This window comes from Notolabrus celidotus, chromosome 20, assembly GCF_009762535.1.
Source record: "Notolabrus celidotus isolate fNotCel1 chromosome 20, fNotCel1.pri, whole genome shotgun sequence".
Taxonomy (NCBI): Eukaryota; Metazoa; Chordata; class Actinopteri; order Labriformes; family Labridae; genus Notolabrus; species Notolabrus celidotus.
Window position 1 is genome coordinate 6,215,654 of NC_048291.1, and position 24,279 is coordinate 6,239,932.

At 41.7% G+C, this 24,279-nt stretch overlaps 1 protein-coding gene across 1 annotated transcript in view; it reads right to left on the minus strand.

Moving 5' to 3' along the window:
* Window positions 1-18,860, minus strand: part of stx1b (syntaxin 1B) — an 89,188-nt gene extending 70,328 nt beyond the window's left edge. The window contains exon 1 of the mRNA XM_034710841.1: window positions 18,388-18,860. Coding sequence (XP_034566732.1) covers window positions 18,388-18,417 — 30 coding nt within the window. The 5' untranslated portion in view covers window positions 18,418-18,860. The remainder of the gene's footprint in view (window positions 1-18,387) is intronic.
* Window positions 18,861-24,279: the final 5,419 nt, after the last annotated feature.

Below are 24,279 nucleotides of genomic sequence, written 5' to 3' on the forward strand. Positions count from 1 at the left end.
GGAGAGGAGTCGGAGAATCATTAATGCTGTAATTACCGCGGGAAAACTTCGGCCACATGACTCCAGCTATTCGGCGGTCCTGCTCCATGCTGCATTCTGAAAACGCAACCAGTGCGTGATGACGGACGAGAGAACAGGGAGCCGGTCCGCAGCGCATCAGAGACGGACCTGACACAGATCTGGTGGAAGTCCAATGTTACACCCACATTCGTTTTTGAGTCAGACTTCCTTAAAATTATCTAAAATACGTGGTTGAGTTGACCCTGTCTGCATCGACTGAAGTCTAGCTTCATTGCAGATTCTCCTGCAGGTTTCTCAACAACAGGACCGAGCTGACCGGCATCCCCTGTGGGTGATACACTTACTATTGACAAGTACCTCTACAACCCCACTTAAATAACACTATTCCTGTAGCTCCACTACAGCTGGAGTGGAGTATAAAATCCATTAATGTTGACCTAAACTCTGAATCAACCATAAAAATGTGAAAAACATCATTGAAAGAGTTCTGTGTGTTGAGAAGATCCAAAAGTTCAAGATACTGATACATATGGAAGAGGACACTATGACCCCAAGGTGCATCTGCGGTCATAGTGTGTTAGTACATAGGTGTTTATATTGTTGTCAGTGTTATTAACAGTTTACACAATGGAATCTATTTATTGCCTTAGTCCAAATAAAACTGGACTTTAAAATACACTTTTGAGCACTTCTGTCTGACTCTGCTGTTAATGAAAAATGTCTAGTTAGGTCGACATCCAGGAGGTGATGCAGACTGTAGAACTTTCTGTAATATATCTGAACTGGTACCAATTAAATCTAGCAAGTGGTCAATTAAAGCTAATTCAAAACTATTAAATCCTGAGCTGAGATAACCATCACTGAAGAGGAAAATTAATCTCTCTCTTCCTGTCGGTGTGACTCAGAGGACGACAGGAGTGCACACACCTTTTCCAATCAGACTCTGACATCAGTCTGACATCACAGCCGTCTGCAGCCGCATGGAAACAGAGACGAGGACAAACCTGGCTGGTTTTCACCTGGCTGAAAATATAAACACCTTGCTTAGTATATTTCTCGAATGATTGGAAAGGCCGCCCTCTGATTGGTTGAACTTGTGAATTATTTTGCTATGGAATTAATGAAATAAAAAAACCCTCACAGGCTGAGAGGAGAAGGAGAGGAGGATGTTTGCTGCTGTTACAAGGCTGCTCACTGAGCTATGGTGGGGGGAGGGGTACATCTATAATACATGAGCACGCGCACACACACACACAGATAAAACCCATACACACACACACACACACACAGATAAAACCCACATACACACAAGAGAGTCGGGACAATCTCAGGGCCATTAAATGGAGATGCTGTCATAAATCACATGACCAGCCTCCTACTGACCAATCTTCCCACACACACACACACACACGTTTGTCTTCAGTCAGCAGATACTGCATGTTCAATATTACATTGGAGGTGGGTGTGTGTGTGTGTGTGTTTTGGTAGACCTATCTCTGCGAGGACCAGTTTTACGCCTGTATTATAGGAGGACCTTTTTATAAGAGGACCAGATTTTCAAAATTTGGAAATCTGAAACTTGAAGGTATTTCTACATCATAGAGTTTGTAAAGAGATAAATATTCATATTTGAAGATATATCTTCTTACAATGCCAAAAGTTTAGACACACCTTCTCATTCAATGGTTTTTATCTATTTTAATTATTTTCAACATTGTAGATTAATACTGAAGACATCAAAACTATGAAATAATCTGGTTTTGCCATAATCTGGATTACAACAGTAGTCAAATAGGACTATCCATTGTGTTCTAACCCTACCTCTGAACAACACAACTGATGGTCTCAAACACATTAAGAAGGCAAGTCATTCTACAAATGAACTCTTGACAAGGCTCATGTTAATTAGAAACCATTCCAGGAGACCACTTCATGAAGCAGACTGGGAGAATACCAAGTGTGCAAAGCTGTCATGAAGGAAAAAGGGGGCTACTTTACAGAATCTAAAATATAAAACATATTCTGGTTTGTTTAACACTTTTTTGTTCATTAAATAATTCCATATATGTTCTTTCATAGTTTTGATGTCTTTGGTATTAATATACAGTGTTTCAAATAATTCAAATAAATACAAACCCTTGAATGAGAAAGTGTGTCCAAACTTTTGACTGGTAGTGTAATGGAAATCGAAAGTCTTATCACTCAATGTCTTGTGGCTTTGTTATCTTTTGTGTTTTTAATGTCTTTTCTTTTTTTACTTTTAGTGATTGTGTTTTTTTAAGCTTGTACACCACTTTGGCCAACTGCGGTTGTTTTAAAATGTGCTATATAAATAAAGTTTGACTTGACTTGATGCTCTTGTGGGTCATAAAGAGACATCATGTATAATTACAGTCTGTTTTGTAATCACCTTAAATGTCCTCACAGGCCTGAGTTCGCCTGGCCGAGTTTCTTTGAGGGACTGCAAATAAAAAAATAAATGTTCTACATTATTTTAATTTATTTATCATTTCAACTGAATACTTTACCAATTTCACTGATTAAAAACAGTTATTTAAACAATGACAGTATCCTCCTTACCAATGCCACACTCCCCCAGACAAGGCTAAATAAAATATTACATTAATGAAAAATCCCACCTAATAAAAGAAAAAAGTCTAAATGATACAAAGCAACATTACACCTAAGGCATACTGTAATAATTTTCATCCTTATCTTAAAGGTGATTGTTTAATTCTTTAACAAGTTTTTAGACTGTTTCTCAAGTCATTGTAATGCTGCATTTTAATAAAATGTTACAAAGGTTTCCAGATATCTAAGAACACCTGTCTTTACATTTCTAGGTTTTCTTGATACAGGTATGAGTAAACAGGACTCTTCATTCTTGTGATATCCATAATGGCCCTCACAAGTATATAATTACAAACGTGTATTTGTGTGCGGGGGCCACAAAAAAAGGAGAAAATGGAAAACATAATTCGACCAATTAAATCTTCATAACTGTTCATCACCTCTGGGTTAATACACGCATTAGAGCTGAGAACAATTGAGCAGAAACAAAGCACAGAAACAGCACAGAGCAAAATTAAGAACATTAAAGTGATAATATTGAATCATAATGAATCCACAGCAGCCGGAGAACATCCAGGGAACATTCAGAGAACATATGAGGAGAGAATAACGTCATGATGTGAAAGTGACCTCCTGTGTGCCCGCAGTAATGGTGTAATGGTGACTTTGCCCTTGACTTGGCTGAAGGATGGCCACCGGCACACACACACTCACACGCACACACACACACATGCACCCCAGCCCTTCAGACTCATGAGCTAGCTATCATTAGCATCGAGCCTGTAGCCAGAAATACATTTTCAGAGCCAACACCAACTGCTTCTTCCAGCTGGCTGTATCTACATGCAAGTAGATGGATCTATAATAATAATAATGTTAAAATGATACACACATAAGGACTCACCTCATAAAAATGGTAATTCACAAGACCACTAACCAACCAGGAGCCATGCAGAGCTGACAGCCTGATCACCTCAGCAGGTGATATCACTGAGGCTCAGTGGGCGGAGTCTGTTGGTACTCTCACTGACACAAAGATGAACCCCATGAATCAAGGCAAAACCTTCTCCAGCAACCATGAGAGTATATGATGTAATCTGAGATTGAAAACTCAAAATACAAAGAGCAGATTTTCTTATATTTAGTGGCTTGCAAAAAAAATTAAATAGAAACATACAGCAAACAAGAAGTTTTTTTGGTGCTCTGCTACAATAATTAAAAAACTTATACTTGATATGAAAATATATAATCAAATATAAATACAAAAAAAAATCACCAAAATATGTACTATATTTTTTAATCGTCATAAGTGCTTATGGAATAAAAAAATATGTGAAATTTTAACCATTTCAATAATAAAAGTTATGTATTATAAATGGGCATAAGAAGACTTCTGCAAGACCACATGAATGAGCACAAATCTAAAGTATGTTTTTTTTTTTAGGTTTGACACTGATGACAAAATCAATTATTTTCTTTCAAAATAAGTCCTTAAAAATCAATTAAAAGCAAAGCTGTAACATCCTTTGAAGAAGTTCTGTAGAGCTTTAATTTGAAAGTGTCAAACTGCAGGAAGTGTCAGACCGCTGGCATCAAGGTGCCCTTGAGCAAGTCACTACAGAAGGAACAGAGACAGCAGCAGCAGGCCTTCTGTCTGCAGCAGGTGTGTGTGTGTGTGTGTGTGCGTGTGTGTGTGTGTGTTTGTATGTGTGTTGGTTATCTGAGTAAATAAAGTCAAACAAACACAAAACCAAACACACCTACACACCTGGTGCCTCCGGGAAGACAGAATGAACCACAGTGACTGTCAGGCTTTGATAATACCTACTCTAGTCTGTTAATGGAAATATGAATAACTGTTAAGACAAATCAATGTATTAGTTCTGCTCATTAATTCTAAAGTACTTTTCTTTCATTATTTTTATCAACAGCTGTTATTGATTCAATTATTTTATTTTCTGTGTCTGTTGTATCAACATTCAACTTTAACAAACACCTGTTGTAAAGTGGGGCTGATAGTGAGTGATAAAAACTGCAGTCGCTAGAGAGTCCACTTGATGCTTTATCCAAAAACCAAGGGGCCCTGAGAGAATCCATATAAAACATCAATTCTGACTGTTTATAGCCTGGCAGGACTAAACATGCTGATAAACAGTGTCAAATTTGAGTACAGAGTATTAGCAGAGCTAGCACCCCCAGCCTTTGGTCCTCCTTGCAGGTTAATGTAACCAGCACAGGCAGCATTAATCCAGTGACGTGATTATGTTCAGTTTAACCACACAGAGCCTCAATACAACCTTATCTCCATTTTCTAGATCAAAATACTGACAAACCACTCCTTACTAGAAGATGCCATGTGTCGTCTGTGCCTGTTTACACCATATACTGTATAAAATATGGACGTAGTACCCGTGACGTCACCCATCTATTTCTGAAGCGCTGTTTTGAATTTGCCAATCGTCGTCGGCAGCCATATTGCTGCTGTCGAGTGATTGTGACGTAAAGAGGCGGGCTTTGAGCCTCCTCACCAACAGCTACAGTGTTCCCGCCTGTCAATCAAGCCAGCTGCGCCTCTCATAGGAAGACTCGTGATTTCAATATCTTTGAAATTTCCGTGTTAGAAAAAAATTCCCCCCCCCGTACAGTGTGTGCTGATCAAGAAATGAGCTATGAGCTACACTCGTTTTTTGTACCAGGCTGTAAACATGTTTATTTCTGCTGTAAAGATCGGCTTTTTTGAATTGGTGTGTATGTGGTTTCTGGTACTTCCGGAGCCAGCCTCAAGTGGATGCTCGATGAATTGCAGTTTATAACACTACCTCATTGGACTCGTGTTTTTAGACCGGAGGTTGCCGCTTGGTTTACTCCCTGGTAGTAGAGCATTATGGCAGTAGTCATAAAAAGGAGCTACAGCCCTAGTGGCGGATGGCTCAGCTACTGCTCAGACACAACACATAACCAACATCTCGGGCCTCCTTGAGAGTCCATGTGATGGTTTATCCAAAAACTATGGAGGCCCTGAGAGAGTCCATATAAAAGAAATCCTAGAAATCCTCTTGTAACCATCATTATTATTTTTAGACTCTTGCTGCTATAAGTGAATCCCACCAAGTTTGGGCTAATATAATTTAAAGGCACAATTTTGGGTGAATAACATTATGTTGCACTATTTCTTGGAGATAATTGTGTCGGTCATTTCTATTCTGTTTCACATATAACATTTTTGAAAATGAAATCTCTCAAGATTGATTTCTAATTATGTTTTCTTGATCAAGAGCTTACTAACTGGCAGGCGACAAGGTTCACGCCCACCAGGAGAAGCTAAAAACCTGGCGGTGTTGGATTGATTTTGAAAAAAGCTACAGATGGATTTTCTGTCAATTACGGTTTCATCTCTTGTCTTCATGCTACACTGCACAGGTGTCATATATCAGTAGAGTAATGAATAAGGTCACACTTCATTGACCCGCTTAAAAATCACCTATAAATACATGCAAATTTTAATTCATTTAAAGCTGTGAACAAACTGTGTGTGTGCTATTGTGTATTACTAACCTTGTAAGGCCTGGTCCTTCTTTAGGGACAAATTATGAACACTTCATTTTCATAATGTGCGTAATAAGTTCAGGCTTTTTTAAGGCTAAGTCTCTGAAAAGTGAAAGACAGTCATTGTGATGTCCTCAAAAGGCGTATATACATATCTCAGTCTGTGTGTGTGTGTGTGTGTGTGTGTGTGGGTGTGGGTGTGTGAGGGCGACATTTTTGAAGACAAAATACGCATAAAGTCCCTACAGCGAACATAATCAAGTTCTAAGGAAAGACTTAGAATAAGGTTATATTAAATCTTCAATAAATAAATACAGGTCAATGTGATGGGTTGTTTGTGAAGACATGTATTTAGTACATTGTGGGGACATAAATGTGTTATATGCTCACATTGTGGGGACTGGGAACAACATAAACATTCAGTCCCAGAAACGTACACCACCAAGTTTTAGGGTGAGGACTTAGATCAAGAATATGTCAAATCTTTATTAAATATACAATTCAGTGTGATGATCATATACAGTATATATACATATATCTACAGTATGTGTGTGTTTGTCTAAACATGTATTTATGGCATTGTGGGGACATAAATCTGTGATATGCTCACATTGTGGGGACCTGCCTTTCTTTTTGGGGACAAAGTATTCAGTCCCCATAGTACACATAATCCAGTTCCATGGTGTAGACTTGATTTAAATTTAGGGTAAATCTCTACCAATCAAACAAAGTCAATGTGATATCCAAGTGATACAAACATAGCTCAGTGTGTGCATGAGTAAACTTGTCTAAACATGTTTTTAGTACATAAATATTTAATGTGTTCACACTTTTTGGGGCCCAAATACAAACTTAGTCCCCACAGTGCTCATAGTTGAACTTAAATGTGAATCTAGTTGAGGAGTAAGAGTAGATCTTCAATAAGTATGTGTGTGTCAGTTTTTGTTTGTTTGTGTGTGTGTGTGTGTGTGTGTGTGTGTGTGTGTGTGTGTGTGTGTGTGTGTGTGTGTGTGTGTTTGGTGGGGTGTGGTGTGGTGGTGATATGTGGCCTTTTTTAAAAAAAAAATCAGGCATCAACCACAAAGAGGGTGAATTATATCCCTTCATACACCCCCAACCCCTTCTGTTGTAATCAATGAAATTGAAATGGGATATGGTGCAGTGACACACACACACACACACACACACACACACACACACACACACACACACACACACACACACACGTACCACGCATACACACAAAGCTGGGCAGTTCATTACCCAGCAGTCAATTTTCCCTACTATCCAGATATATAATTCTTGTGTACACTTAGGTGTCAAATTCTCTTGAAGCCAAATTAAAGATAAATATGTATTTCTTAAGAATGTGAATTTATAAAGTAACTGAAGCAGTCAGAGAAATGTAGAGGCTTCTGAAATATGGTGCAGAAGAAATATAAGGTATCAGAAAAGCTGAAATTGTAGAGTAACAGTAAGAGATGACAAAACGATCAAACATTGCTCTCTCTTGTGACAGCAAAAGAACATCACTTTGGTTTTGTGTTCTTAAATGAGACATAGCATGAATTACATTTGTACTTTTCTAAAGTCAAAAAACATCCCAGATCAGACATTTCTTAGCAGTTACCAAACACAGCTCTGTATAATTATGTTACTATCTAACAAACAAGGACACCCATCAGTCTTGTGTCAAATATCAAAAGCCAAATCATCACAAACACAATTCAGAATCAGCCCGAGGATACACGTCAGAATTCCTTGAAATATTTCACAACATGACTTCAGTGTCTCTGATGCTACAGCCACGCTATTTATAGGCTTTTGTAGTGAACCCAAAAATTATTAATTCTGGTGTGATGTTTGTTTCTCCAAATATCAAGTGTGTGTTGGACAAAGAGAGTTCTGTTTGAACAACAGTCTTACAGTTTGCAGTCTGTGCACTACAGTCCTCCAGAAATCCATTTTAAGTGTTAACTTGAGAAAATGTAAAGCTTCAAGACAGAAGGAGTAACTTAAACATGTCTGCATTTTTTTCTCCCAATTTAAATCCACTGTGAGTGGTTTTGAACTGATCTATTAATAGTTTCACTCTTATACCGATGCCTCTTCATAAACTGCAAAATAAAGAAACGCTGAGTCAATATTCGGCGCTCACTCTGAAGTGTCTATGTTTAGAGCTCGGCTGGTAAAGTTTGGCAGTGAGAAGTAAGATAGCAAGCAGGAGGGGTTTCTTTTTCTTTAGATGATCTCTCTTTGACATGTTTTGTCCTCATGGCTGATACTCGTATTAGTTCTCGATTTAAGTATTGTTTCAGAAGAAAGGAGGAAGGTACTTTATTGATCCCCAGGGGGGAAATTCAATTTGTTCCACTCATGCTATTTTTTGGACATGCTCACATACAGTTTTTTTGGTATATACATACAAATGCCGTCAACCAGCGCACCCAGAGCAGTTCGGGGTTTGGTGCCTTGCTCAGGGGCACCTCCGCAGTGAACCAGGCAAGTGAACCAGCACCTCTCCAGCCACCAGTCCACTTGCCGAGCTTCGTCCATTCTGGGACTCGAAACCGGCGACCCTTTGGTTCCAAAGCCAGGTCCCTATGGGCTGAGCTACTGCCGCCCCCTTCAGGCTTCAGATGGAGAAACTCTACAGTCAGGGCTTTGCTAGCTTAAAGAGCTGAATAGCTATGAAGAGGATTTAATGTCTAGGCCTGCACTGCACTTTGAGGACTACAGGTTTGTATTAATTAATTTGCTTCCTTAATAAATGTACGCTTTAACAAGAGCCACATGCTTATGACAGTGGGTGATGGTGCTCATGGGTAATGCAGTCTTCTACCAAGCAGCAACCTCCGGTCTCAAACGATGAAGCCAATGCGGAAGTGTTCACTGCAATTCATCGAGAATCTGCTTTAGGCTGGCTGCAGAAACACCGGAAACCACATAGACGCCCATTTAAAAAAGACGATCTTTGCAGCATTAATAAACATGTTTACAGCCTAGTTCAAAAAACGGCTTGGCCCCACGTAGCTAATCTCTTTGATGGCACACACTGTATGGGGGGGGTGAATTTTTATCTAACGCGATGGTTCAGAAGATATTAAGATTACAAGTTTTTGCTCAAATAAGGACATGACTGACTTCACTCCCAGACGGGAACACATAGCTGTTGGCGAGGAGGCTCAAACTCCGCCCCTTTAAGTCACACTCTGCCTGGTTGAGTTCAGCATTTCCAATATGGCTGCCCCTTTAAGTCACACTCGGCCTGGTTGAGTTCAGCATTTCCAATATGGCTGCCGCCGTCGATTTGCTTCAAAACAGCGCTCAGGAATAGATGGGTGATATCACGGATACTACGTCCATTATTTATACATTCTATGTTCTAGATGGAGAATCTTTACAACCAGGGCTTTGCTAGCTTAAAGAGCTAAATAGCTATGAAGAGGATTTAATGTATAGGCCTGCACTGCACTTTGAGGACTGCAGAGGTTTGTATTCATTAATTTGCTTCCTTAATAAATACACGCTTTAACAAAAGCCACATGTTTACGGCAGTGGTTGATGGTGCTCATGGGTAATGCAGTCTTCTACCCAGAAAACGTTACAAATTGGGACCATTTAGATTATTTTATTTTGTGTGCAAATCTATTTAAAAAATATGAAACATGTAAATCTTGTGATTCTTTCAACTCCTTTAAGTTTGGGGTGGTCGTTGTTCATACTTTTATGAAGAATACACAGAGGGACAACTGCTCTATTCAACCCACCAGGAGCTGAGTCACCAGTCTCACCTGTTCTATGTGATGTGTTTAAACCTCACCAACATGTCACAGCAACCTGTAAGCATGACACACAGCTACAAAACAACCTGCTGCTACATAGACTGTATGTAGTCTCACATTTCCTGCAGCAAGCAGAACAATGATGCAGCATTTTTCTAAATTCCTCAGCAACAATTCTGACTCCAACAGTTCAGCTTCTCTCAATAAAATAAGAAAAATTCAAAATCTTAACAGACTGCAACTCCTCGAGCAAACTATGCAAATGCACAACACAGAAGTACAGAGTTGACTCATCCTCTGTCAGTTGAATCTCAGCACTTTTACATTTTTTAGCTGTGTCATTGTACACAGGAGCAACAGGACACTCAGATGCTCTTCAGTGTGGCTTGGCAGGCTGCTAATGAAAGCTCAGCTTTTTTCTTTGGACAATTTAAGATCCAGACTTCTCGGAAAGCAGTCATATGAGAATTAAAATAAACAGTGACCAACCTCTAGTGCTCTGATAAACAAGCATCTTTCAGATAAAGCATATACATCGTGACAGATGATAAAAAGGTATGGTGTGCACTAAAATACTTCAGATGTATTTATAAGAAGAGGACAAAGGCTCAAGTTTGCTGTCTGTCTTATTTCCTGGAGTTTGAATTGTTCATATCTCGATGAGAGGGCGGTGTTGGAAACCAGCAAAATTATTATCTAACACTGGAATTAGCTCAGTGAGTAAGTTTTTACCTCAAGTCCAGGAAATAGACATAAATGGAAATGCAAGCTTTATCTATGAAATACAGTATTTAAAAATGTCAGGCTCCAAGAAAAAAATCAACTGCTCTGTGTCATTGGTTTAAGGAATGTGAGTAACACCAGTATCACTAGCATCAGTAGCAGTCCATTTTGGGGGGCTCTCAGAAGGGTTAAAGTTTTAACCGTGTTCCTACCTAAAGACTTTAGTAGTTCTGCTCAGCGTACGGTGGGCAGAATGGACCTGCTCCTTGCAACCAGTTCGCAGAAACTCCCATAACCCCTCACTACTGATCACCTCTAGCCTTAAGATGAGTAGTCTTATCTTTTCTTTTTTTAAGGTATATTTTTGGGCTTTTTTATTGCCTTTATTGACAGGCCAGCTGAAGAGAGACAGAAAATGTGGGGAGTAGAGAGTGGGGCGAAGACATGCAGCGCCCGGCCAGGAGTCGAACCGGCGACCTCTGCGACGAGGACTATAGCCTCTATACGTGGGGCGCTTAGGCCGCTAGTCCACCAGCGCCCCAAAACAAGTAGTCTTTTCAATCCAACCAGCACCTCACAAGGTTCATTTACTTAATACAATACCACTGTTATCTTTAAATGCATGATTAGGACCTGATGAGAGGGAAGTGTTAAAAAATGGTCTGCATTGCTGTGTATGCAGCATGCATTGCTGTGTATGCAGCATGCATTGCACAGCGACACAGCCACCTGCTTTGAAGTCCTCTGGGTAAAATACGACGAGACAATAGAATACTCCTCTAAAGGTATTAAAAGTGCATCTTACAGTAAACTGTCGCAACTTGTCATCTACAGATATCCCCCGTCTATATCATCCCCTGCTTTACGGTCTCGTTAACACTAAGTGGGACCATAATTTACACAATGAACGCTATGCTGCTGAAGAAGACTTCGAACTAGAGACTGAGGCCACAGACTCATTATGAAAACGTTCGCTGAGGGAATAAATCAACTGAGAAGTGGAACCATTTTCTCATAGACTTCTTCACAATCTCACTAAGCGGAATATCCCCCTGCTGGACGTTTATAAGAATGCAGGTTTAAGATTTTTGGGCATGTGCGTCAATTTCCAGGCACAGCTACTTCAACATGTTAAAAACAGTCCATTCTTTCAATGGAAAATTGCACAAACATTAATTTCACTTGTTTGATGATCAGCTTTAGTTTTCTGATGGACTGTAGCCTTTAGATTTACAGACAGACTTGATCCTGGACCTGGACTTTTATTCTTTCAGACAAAAATAAGTATTATAGACTTCCTGCTTCTTTCACTCACTCCCTCTCTCTCAGCACTCATTCAGACTCGTCTGGACTCGGAGACACTCGGCGCTGAAGCAGCAGCAGCATGGAGGAGGAGGAGGAGGAGGAGGAGAGCAGGCAGCGTCACTGTGATGTGGACGATTACATAAAAATATAATTATTACTACCAAGCCGCCGCTGCTGCTGCTTCTGCTTCTGCTGCTTCTGCTGCATGATACAGCAGCATCTGTTACTGGCAGGATTACGTGAGCCGGATTTCACTCCAGTGATCGTCCAACATGGCCGACAGCGAAGAGGGAGTCATTAGTGATGGAAGAATCATTCAAAAAAAGAGGGAGGTGACCGGAGGAATGAAGAGATTTAACCATCAAACAATAAGAATGAGTGCAGAATAAGAGGATCTGCAGCAGGGAGGAGGGGAGGAAAATGGACTGGGTGGATGTGAGGAAAGGAGGCTGTAAAGATAGAAATGATGGATGGATGGATGAATGAATGGATGGATGGATGGAGAGACAGATGCATGAAGGGATGAAGGGAAGGACACGGGAGGCGGCATAAGAAGGATGAGATTTAAATGAGAGGTTATAGGTGGAGGGAGGGAACTGGGAACAGGAATGAAGGGAGAAGAGGGAAAAGTGAAGACGGATGATAAGAGGAAAGGAAGCAGTGGAGGGATGGAGTGAAGGAGGAAAGAAACAGAGATGAAGTCAGGGGTGGAAATAAGGAAAGCTTCGTGGTAGAAAGAAGAAGTAGTAAAAAGGATAGAATAAGACCGAGGGATGAGGAAACTCAGTAGGAGGAATGGATTAAGAAGGAGAGGATGATGGAGGGATGGAGGAGGGCTAAAAAAATACGAGCAGGGAAGAGCCATGAGTAGCACAGGGTCTTTTTCAATGTCTATACTTCCACACTGTCATTATGCCAGAAAGGATTCAGTGGGCCCTAAAGGGTATTCGCCAAAATCACCAGGATGTCGTCCGCATACTGTCGCATTATACGTGTGCAGCGAGCATGCACTGGAATAAATGGACAAAGATTTGGTACCATGGGTGATGGTGATTTGTAAGCTTTCGTCGCATGACTGGACAACATTCAAAAGTATACACACCTGATCTTTGTGGGATTCTATTTTCAGATATTCTCTATAAACGCACCAGATTTAACCGAATATAGATAGGTCTCAAATGCACAAACTATACGTAAAAATACCCCAAATTCATCCAAAGTGATAAATCTGTTCTTCTCCTCTTTTTATATTAGTCTGCATCTACAATGTTAGTTGGGGAGCAGTTGAAAGATCTTCCATAGATACACTGAAATTAAAATAAATGTTAAATTCTTTCCTATATCTCATCTTTGGCCTTAACTGTCACTGCAAAAACACACTTCTCAAGTATTTCTGTTCTATTTCTTAATCAAATAATTAATTTTCCTTACCAGAAGCCACATTGACCTGATAACTCCACATCAACAGATTACTTCATGATATTACATGTGAAAATAAGACATAAACAGCTTGTAATAAGGGAGCACCCTGCGTACAGAGGTTACCGCCCTAGTTACAGTGATAAAATCTGTCAGTGTGGTGTGCAAAGTTTACTTAAGTGTCATAAATTAAGACATTAAACTTATTTCACGACACTTACTTAATTTCATGACCCCTTAGGCAGATCTGTTTTTCTTATAAGAAGCTATTCAGGTCTTAATTCTTGCTCATATCATCTTGAATTAAGACGTTAATATGGGCTTGTCAGGCCAGTGTGGCTTACATCAAGTTTAATGCAGTATTTCTTTTGTACAGAACTTTATATTAAGAGTTTTTGGAAAGTGACAATGGGAGCTAATGCAGTTCAACTTGTTTTTTTTATAGTTTAGTAAGTTTATTTAAGCTTATCTGACAAATCAACAACCATTTGATCCTTGGTTTGAATATATGTCTGACCTGAAGGTCTTTTGAGATGAGGACCTGTTGAAAATATTACATAACAGTATCAAAAATGTGATGTAAGGCATTGATTTTTCTTTTTTGAATTACCACATCTTGCATTTGTCTAAACACCACAGTGCAAGACTTCCCTGCAGTCACTCTGCTGGTAATATTTGAGAGCTTATCAGCTCCAGGAAAAAAAGGCCAAAGAATGTCTCCTCATCCTGCAAACGTGGAAGTTTACTAATTTTGCATTTAATGATATGCCTAACCAAGTTTTGATCCTCACACCTGCATTAACGACTATAAAAGCTGCCAGTTAACATCTGCAGGGCATAAACTACACGCTAGATAGCAGGTTAGAATCTCATATTTGTTAATGTTAATGGTGGGGGACGGTGGGATGGAATTGGTAATTAACAACAGTTTTATTGCGTACTTCAAACACCAATCAATATCAAGAAGTTCCTCCTTTCTAGAGCACTCTGTTAACTGTTTCAAGGGGACCTTCTGAGGCATCTGTACTTACCCTGCTTTCTTACTATTACTACAGCTCCACTTACAACAGAACTGTGTGATATTAGCTTCTCTGACAAATCTGTATATATGTAAGTATGTGTCAGTGCCTTAAAAAAATGTATGTAAGGAACATTTGAGTCTGTATTTTGTTATTAAAAGATAAGACATGATACAAAATGGTACAGGGAATCGACAGAAGCAGATGAAAAAGTCTTTGGAAACTGTGGTTTGTAATTGCACAGTATCACCACTAGGTCAAAGTAGCTTCAAAGACTGGCTCAATTTTTACGCGGGCTGGGCGAGCACAAACAGATGCACAACATACTGCAACTGATGGATGGATCAATGGTCAAAGTGTGAACAATGGAAAAGCAGTTTGTATATTTTGCAAGAAAAATTCGTATTTGAAAAAAAAAAACGGATAACAGCATCCTTCCTCCCCGACTTAGTAAACACAGCAGCTTTGTCAGCGGTGGTGCCATTTCTGGATGGTTTTGTAGTTTTAAAGTAGTATGTGAAGATCCAGTCAGGTGATGTGACATTTATGTTTCCATTGTATCAAAATAAAAAATTATGTTTGAATAAATATAACTACCCACATACTCCCGTCCTGCAAAGACCTCCACTTATCCTTCGCTGCCGCCCAGCTGATCTTCAGTCCCACCTGATCTCCACCTAGCTGTACTTTTGTAAGTGTCTGTTCTGTTCTCCACCAGATACCATCTTTAACATGTTTTAAGTTACTACCGTTCATTCATTCAACTCATTTCGTACCATGTTGCCTCAAAAGTTACGCCCTTTTCCGAAGTACTCTTCTTTGTTGTGTTTTGCTGGTCGGGCCTGAGCTGTTAGCTACACTACATACACTACATGCTGCCCGTGTGATTCCCAGTGGTACTGCAACGTTTGGTCTGTATCTGAAAATGTGCAGATGTTTCGTGCAAACGTGCAAAAGGAAAGCAAAGGATAAGCAGTTTGTGTATCGGACAGAGTTTAAATGAGGGTCAAACTGAGGCGGCAGTCAGGGGTGATGGATGGGTGAAAGAAACAAGTCTTTCTCTAAGCTTCCCATGTAACACTAAAAGTCAAATTTGACTGTCTTAAAGAAGTTAGCTTCTTTTGAGGAGGACAGACACACATTACTTTTGTTAGGTTTATACATAATGTAAGAAGCAAACATATTTAGCATCTATTTCAACTCAATTATCACCTGTTGGTAAACCTAACCAAGAGATGTTGGTGCCTTAACATAATCGAACATTTCATAAGATTAACCTTGTGTTGATTATTTCTCCAGAAACTCTGACATGAATGTTTGTTTTTTAAGTCTAACAGGACATTGCATTTTTCTCAGAGCTAACATTACCATAGAGCCGTGAACTTGCAAGAGTGACACTACAGGGAAAAACTACAACGCCACATTTTTTTTAAGTTCAGGGCAACAAAACGATCTGCTGTATGCGACGAGGACGGGGAGACAGTGAGTGGTCGAGAGCTGCTAGACGGACACTAGAGGGCGATTTGAAGCGACACAACAGGAAGCGCAGAGCTGCTGACTGGGCGGCCATATTTGACCATTTGGAGCATGAATATGTTTCTGCTTTATTTGGTCGTTGGTTCGATGTTTTAATGTACGGAAGGTTACAGTCTCCTCATTGCATGTTTTCAGCTCCGTGAAGGAAGTGGCGATGGATGTTTAGGTCACATGATTAATGTGATGTAATCATTTTTACATGAACACGCAACAACTTTTACTCATTCTCCTCCAGATGTCAGACACTTGAGGTGAAGGTGGAAAAATGATAAACATATGAAGAGATGTCAGATTAATAAAAAGGTGGAAGAAGGAAATAAGGAAAGGAAAGGAAAGGAAAGGAAGGAGACAGCGAAAGCAGGGTTGGATGGGGAATGTAGCCATGACAGGGTGATGGAGGGTTGAACGATGGGAAGAAGGGAGGTAAAAAAGATAGAAATAAGTTGTGATGGAAGTAGAGAGGAAAGAAAAGAAGGTATGGAAGAGGAGGACGAAGGGGAAGAGATGGATGTTGAAAGGATGAAGGGATAAATGGATGCAAAGAAGAGGAGGCTAGGAAAGAATGGAAGCTTAAGTGATGACAGGATGATGGAGGGATGTAAAATGGAATGAGACATAGAGAGAAGGATCGGGGGGAAGAAATAGGGAACGATGATGATTTGGAAGATGGCTGGAAGGAGGAAAAAGAAGGGATGGAAGGAAAGACTAAATATGGAAAGCAGGATAGAGAGAAGAGGCAGTAAATGTGGAGGGGTGGATGAAGAAAGATGGATAAAGGAAAGAAATGATGTGAAGAAGAAAAAGGGAGGAGTATGGATGGATGGATGGATGGATAGATGGATGGAGAAAAGAAAGGGAGGATGGGGGAGGGGAGGAGGAAACAAGGAAAAGATAGAAGGAGAAATAAAAACGATGGAGGGATGGATGGACAGCAGTGCGGTAAACTCCGGGCGGTGCTGAGCCTGTCACTTTTTAAATGCAAATCACCTCCTTACACACATACACACACACACACACACACACACGCACACACACACGCACACTCACCATTCAGCTGTTGATTTATTGATCAGATACTATTGATCAGTTCTGACCCTCTGAAATATATCTGTATCACAGAGAAGAGGAGCTGAAGAGAATCCAATCAGATAGATCAGATAGATAGGTGTGTGCGCGTGTTTCTATGTGTGTGAGTGTGTATGTGTGTGTGATGTGTGTGTGTGTGTGTGTATTTCTGGCTGGATTCAGTTCGTTTTGTCTGACGCGAACCCAGTTGAACCCGGGTGGTGGTAGTGGTGGCGGTGGTGGGGGGGACGGTGGGGGGGACGCGTGGAGCTGCAGCAGAGTTTGAGCAGCTGATGAGACCCCCCCCCCCAAAAAAAATCCGCCCAAACCTCCAGCATCAGCTGTTCGTCAAACCTCCAGTCTCCCCCGATGCAGAGCCACACAGTCATAAAATGGGTGAGGCTGTGCTACAATGAAGGCCCCCCCCCCCCTCCATCCTTCTTCTCCTCCTCCTCCTCCTCCTCACCCCACCCGCCCCCCTCCACACACATCAGCACTACCCCCTCCCTCCCTCCTCATCCTCCCCCCCTCAGCCTCCACCGTGCAGGAGGAGCAGGAGCGGCAGGAGACACGCGGTAAACGCGGCAGATAAAGCTGCATCCATATCATCCATCCCGCCGCGGATCGATCCTCCTCCCCGCCTGATGGGGACTGATGCTCCCACACTCACGCGGCTCTATCAGGGGGGAGGAGGCGCGCGCAGGCTGCAGGATGCGGCCTCAGAAAAAAAAAAAATCACTGCATTTTGGTTCGCGGCTCATTTCAGAGTCAGCCCTCCTCCTCCTCCTCCTCCTCCTCCACCATCAGGTCATCCAGGCACGCATGCATGGACATGCGGGGCCAAATTAGCATGGATGAGAGCGTTTTTATTTTTTCAGCCGTTTTCCCATCATGCATGCAGCGCTGCATGAGCAAAGAAAACCTGAGCAAGGCCTCTGCGTCTATATCCGCCGAGACTGGCTCAAACTCCGGCCATAAAAGGAGGAGAATAATGGCAATAAACGCGTCCAGGCTGGATCCGTGACCTCCAGCCGGAACACCCCGTCCACCAAACCAAACATCCACCAACACTGAGCGCTAAATCAATCTGATGTCTGAGAAAAGCCTCCATTTCAGGCTCCATCCTCAGTCCACTCTGCAGCTCCTTCACATCACTCTGTATGCACAGCATGAGGAGCCGCAGCTCAGCCTCCTCTCCTCCTCCGCACTCCTCAAATCAGCTCAAATGTGGCTTTTATAGCAGGTTTTCACCGCCCCGCTCCTCTGCGCTCCGCTCGCATCCGGATGCAGCGGAGAAGAGGCGGCGAGGCCGAGGTGCTGCTGCTGCAGGAGGAGGAGGAGGAGGGGGAAACATGGAGGCCAACATGGAAGGAAATGAAAATGAAAATTGTGCTTACACTTCGTAGTTCCGCCGTACGGTCCTTCATGGTGTCGCCGCGCCGAGCTGGCTGCTAGAAAACGGAGAATCGGCCCTGGTCCGGGAGGGGAGGGGGGGAGGTTTCCAACACCGCGCCGTTCGTCGTTTTGCGCTCCCAGATTCCCCAGCAAGATTTTTTTTTCTCTATTTGTCCTCCTCTCGTTTTTTTTCCTCTGGTTCGATTCCCCTGAAAAGCGGAGCAGAGAGATGGAGGGAGGAAGAGCGCGGTGTGACGCGTCTCCGCCTTCTGCTGCTGCTTCTTCTTCGGTGGATTTTTTTTATCCGTGCGGTGACGGCGCGTTGGAACCCTCCTCTTCTGCTTTTTCTTCTTCTTTTTAATAGTGCCTCTCCGCCACTCTGGCTCAGGCTGGCCCCCCTGTCGGTCCGCGGCTTTCTCCTCTTCCTCCTCGGTGCGGTCGCAGTGTGGCCCCGCAGCGCGCAAAGCAGCAGCCCGGCAGGAAGAGCGACTGGAGAGAGAGAGAGAGTGGGGGAGGGAGGGAGGGAGAGAAAGAGGAGGGAGGGGGGGAGGGAGTGTGGTACTGATGCTGCAGAAAAAGAGAGAGGAGGGAGGGAGGAGCGGGGGGGGCGATGCGGAGGGGAAGGAGAGCCAGTGCGCAAGCGTCAACTCCCTCCACCCTCCATCTTTACCTGCTGCTGCCTCTCCCCTCCCCCTGCTCTCTCCCCCTCTCCGCAGAAGCAGGGAGGTGTGTGTGTGTGTGTGTGTGTGTGTGTGTGTGTGTGTGTGTGTGTGGGTGGGTGTGTGTGTGTGTGTGTGTGAGTGAGTGGTTTCAGGTGAATGAGGATTTTAGGATGGGGGGTGCACAATCTGTTCATTTTGTGTACTGACATGTAAAATTTGTGTGTGTGTGTGTGTGTGTGTGTGTGTGTGTGTGTGTGTGTGTGTGTCTGTCTGTAAAATTCTGTTGTAGCTGCATGTATCAGACTGGAGTGAATAAACAGAATACATTTTTGTGTTATCAAAATGTATGAAAATGTTCCTTCATTGGTGAAATGTATTTACATTTACTTACGTTTTATGTACAATTTAAAGGCTTCATACAGTTATTAAAGTTGTTTTTCATTTTGACCTAAGGCTGTCACAATATGCTGGTACTGGTGTGAACGCTTCAGTGAATCAATGAGCCATATCATGGCACATGCAATGAATCCCTTTGATTCTTTGTCTTCTTTTTCCTCTTCATTGAGAACATCATTGAATGTTTTTACTTAATATGCACTTTATCCATTAATTTGAACTGAAACGCCTCATAATGTTGCTTCACTGTATACAATCTATTTTGAGACAGTTATTATTTTGTTCACCTTATTTAAAATTATCCTGTTAATTGATCAAGTTTGGTGATATACTTTCTAACTAGGCAGGTTGGGCGATGATATGCGCATCTTCGCCCACAGAGGGCGCCAAAATTTTCTCAAACCAAAGGAAGTATTAACCGAGTGTGAAGCCAAAAGATATAGAGCTCCCCCTGCTGACTGGCTGCAGAACAGGTCAAAAAGTCTGCTTCCTTCATTCTAACAGATGGTGTCGAACTATAAAATAAAATACACGTCAAATATGTTATTCTCAAACATGGTTTCTGTCATTATAGTTAGTTCTTATCATGCTGAATCATACCCCTTTTCGGCAGAGGCAGTTTCAGGGCCGGTTCTGAGCCGGCACTCAATTGAGAACCGTTTTTTGGTGTTTCGACGTTGAATGAACCGGCTCCTGGCTGGGAAAACCGGTTCCAGAGTTGCTCCAACTCTTTGCTGGTCCAGAACTGCAAACCGCTTACGTCAGGGGCGAGGGGCAGGGTTGCCGTGATCAAAAACACAAACCAAACGTGTTTCCGCCATTGTCCTGCAGCGAAAAAATAAAATAGACTAATGGATTCCAAGTCAGAGCAGTGGTCGGCCGAGGGACAAGGAGCCGTTGTCCGCCATCGTTGTTGTTGTGAGGGAAAGATTGCACTGCTTGGAAAAGTGGTCACGTAAATCTGACGTCATGACGTGCCTCTTCCACGGGCTTGAGTGAGTGGAAGAAGAAACGGGTGCCGTGTTGGTTCGTGAGTTCAACCAGTGCGAGCACCAGCCCGGAAATACAACCCGGTTCACGTCGGTCAAAAAGAGGTATCAGTGGTGTACTCGGCAGGGGGCTGGTGCCCTCATGTCCCAAAAAAACTGCACTGAAGTGCCCTCTTGGACTCTGCTGTAGTACATAAAACGTTACAAATTGCCTTCTCTGGTGCCCTTTCAGTGGAAAGCATATAAAAAAGTGCCCTCTGGATGCACTTCTATTGAACTTAATGTGGACAAATACCCTCCTGATTCCCTTACAATCAATACATTGTTAAAAGGAGCTTTTTGGGTTCCTCTTTGTTGAATTGAATGCACAAAAGTGCCCTTTGAATGCCCCTTGGGTTAATCAAATGCAAAAATAAAGTGCCTTCTGCATGAGTTTTCAGTAAATAATATGAAAAAGTGTCCTCTGGATGCCTATGTAGTTAATTATGTTATTTTATGTTAATCATGTAATATAGTCAATGATATAGGAATACATAAACAGTTTTCCTTTTTTCTTTTTCAATGTTAAATTTTCACCAAAAATGCGATCACAAAATTATTCACCACAATGCAGGAAATTAAGTGTCTGAGGACCCTCAGACCCCTCTCTTGTCACCTCTGCATCAATTCATTTAAGTCACCCTAAACTGTGAGTACCAGGGGTTTGAAAGGAGATGCCCCTTTTGTGGTTTTGGCCCATGCCCCTCAAACAGCCCAACCACGCCACTGTGCTGAATTATGTCCAAGTGTTCATTTTTCAGGGACGTTCAGTTTTAATGAGTTATTTGATGCTAAAAAAGGTGATGCAACATCATGATTGACAGCTCTGTTGACAAACATGAGCACCTGCAGCTTTCATTACCAGATCATCAGAGTACAGGAGGACTGTACCCACCTGAGGATCCTTGACATTGTTTTGGGGAGTTCAATGCATGACGTCAGTCCCAGGACTTGGCTGCATCATTGACAGTATGTCAGGAGGCGGCCTTTTGGCTATCTCACAGTGGGTGGAGATTATGGCAGGTTGTCCATTCTTTATACAGTCCTGATGGGGACACAAAAAAACAAGCACGTTATTTAAAATGATTCCCAAAACACAATAAATATGATCTGTTTTAAGAGTCCATCGACTTGAACTTAAAAAAAGTTGATTTTAACGCTACATCCCTTTCCTGTCCTCTCCATATTACAGATTCTCTTGGTGATTCATGAAACACCAAAATGACATCACCCAGGGTGCACTTTTGCCACCACTTTTGCCCCTCAATGGTCTATTTTCACCAGAGAGTAATCTCCATTTTAAGCCATCTTGCACATCTCTGCAGCTTTGAATATACAAGGATAGGGATTGGATGAGAGCGTGGTGATGCAGAGATACAAAGGTTCTTTGTTTGTGGGACACACTGAAGGAGTTTTTTCAATAAATGTATGATGTGAAAATCTGCGTTGTCTTCTGGCATCTTCAAAGAACTGTGGAAATTTGAAACATGATGATTTACTGATGCTAGCAGCAGGATACAGAAGCTAACAAGTGAAAAAAGGTGTGAGTACCTGCACTTATTTTTCTCCAGTCAATGCACTGCTCCAGAGAACACATGGGGTCTTCAATTGTGGTGGAAATCTATTTACAATAAAGTTGACATGCAAAGTTTTCTCAGTGGTGAAGATATATTTCTAAAATATATATTTTCATTGCCTTGACAGCTTTTCCTCTTTTCTTAGGATACCCGAGGCATTTGTTTTGTAAGTTGCAATCATGTTATCCTCGTCTGAAAGGGCGACAGAATCCACACTGCTGACCTATTTAACACTCTTGCCACCCTGCTGCATGTCGCTTGTTCTTTTTGTTTATTGGTATTTGCTAGAAAAAAATCCACATCCTGTACCCCTACATTTTGTGAAACTGAACCTGTTGAATAAAATACAATTTTCTGATGCATTTTAACCAAGCGGCAACCTCCGGTCTAAAAATGAGTCCAATGTGGAAGTGCTAAAACTGCAGTTCATCGAGGACCCGCTTGAGGCTGGCCCTGGAAGTACTGGAAACCACATTCACACCAATTCAAAAAAGACGATCACTTGGACAAGACCCCACGCGTCCATGTCTCACCCTGGCAGGATTGTATTTCCCATATCGACCTGTTAACCATACATTATCCCTTACATAAGAACCATTGGGTCCTATGAACATACCTCCTGCCTTCTATATGGTTCTATACGATCTAATCATAACACAATATGTCATGAAACAATTCTCCTGATGGATTACTTCATTTACTTTAGAGGAGCATTTGATTACTTTTTATGAATTAAAACTACTAACTTTAACCTAGGTTAGCCCAAACAAAGCACCACAATTCAGTGATTGAATGTGTGAGTTTTTAAAGTGAGAGACTACTAACATCATAAAAACCAACAGAGAGAACTGAAGAGTGCAACAATGAAAGTTTGGTCCAAACTTCACTTAAAGGTGACATATCATGCAAAATTGACTTTTTAATGGTTCTCTACCTGAAATATGTGTCCCTGGCATGTCTACAAACCCCCCGAGAATGAAAAAAAATCCATTCTGCCCCTGTTTTGATTTCTCCACCTTTCTGTAAATGTGTGCTGAAACGAGCCGTTTCAGACTTCCTTGTTTTTGTTACGTCACCACAATATCCGGTCTGTCACGGAGTCAGAGCTCGGAGCTTGTTCAGCCCATAGACTGTATAAAATACAACTCAACCCCTCCTCCGTTTTTCATTCCCTGCACACATGTGTGCTAACAAGGAGCTTAGGAGGGAGGCATGCTAGTTGTAGGCTGTCTTAATAAACACAAAGGTCGGTTTCACTCCCCACGTCTGCAGATTTGAAGATCTAGTGGATGATTTTTATTTGTCATGGAAAAGTGCTAGCGCTAGTTAGCATAGCCATATATATCTGTGACCAATGGTTCAGAAAGGTCCTGCTGCAGGTGCCTCTCCATCAGGATCAGATTCTGGATCAGATTCAGAGGGTTGAAGTAACGCGATCTGTGAGCAGCCGTGTATATTCAGCCAACATGTAAACATTAGATCAAAGTGCTGGACAGCTGAGGGCACATCCACTTCCTTAGGGGGCGTGGTCAGAGAAAAAACAGACTGTTCTGAGCAGGGCTGAAAAAGAGGGCTTTTCAGGCATGCCAAAATCTGATTTCAAAGTGTTTTTTTGAGCATGAACTTTAAAGACATGTTTTGGGGACCTCTGAGACCAATATATATATTGATGAAATAAGCGTGATATGTCACCTTTAAGGTTTAATCGCAGTCTTTTACTTTTGGCATCAATTAACTGTTAACAGGCTTCAGAAAAACTGACATGTTCTGTTACAGTTTTTCTCAATTGTTTACACACAATTACTGGTACTTGAGACACAATGACCACAACATGTAACCCTTGCACCAACCCACTGAAACAATTCTGCTAAACTACAAGCCCAATTCCTGCTTTACACTCAAATTCCAGTTCTAAAACACACTTCTTTCAAAACACTACACACAATTCTCTGCATTTGGCACAATTTTCATGAAGAAAATCTCTTGTTTTCACAGGGAACACACTGTCATTCAAAATCTAAAGTTAATTGCCCTACTATGCACACGGACTCATCACATGGGCAAACACCTGTCACACAGGTGTTTTTTTGTGCATTGCCTTTACACTGCTTAGCAGTACCTGCACCCAAATTGACTTGAAGCACTTTGTTACTCTTACTGATCTTGTTTCCTCTTGTCTAGATCTTTGCTTGTGTTGTTCTTGTTCTCATATGTACGTCACTTTGGATAAA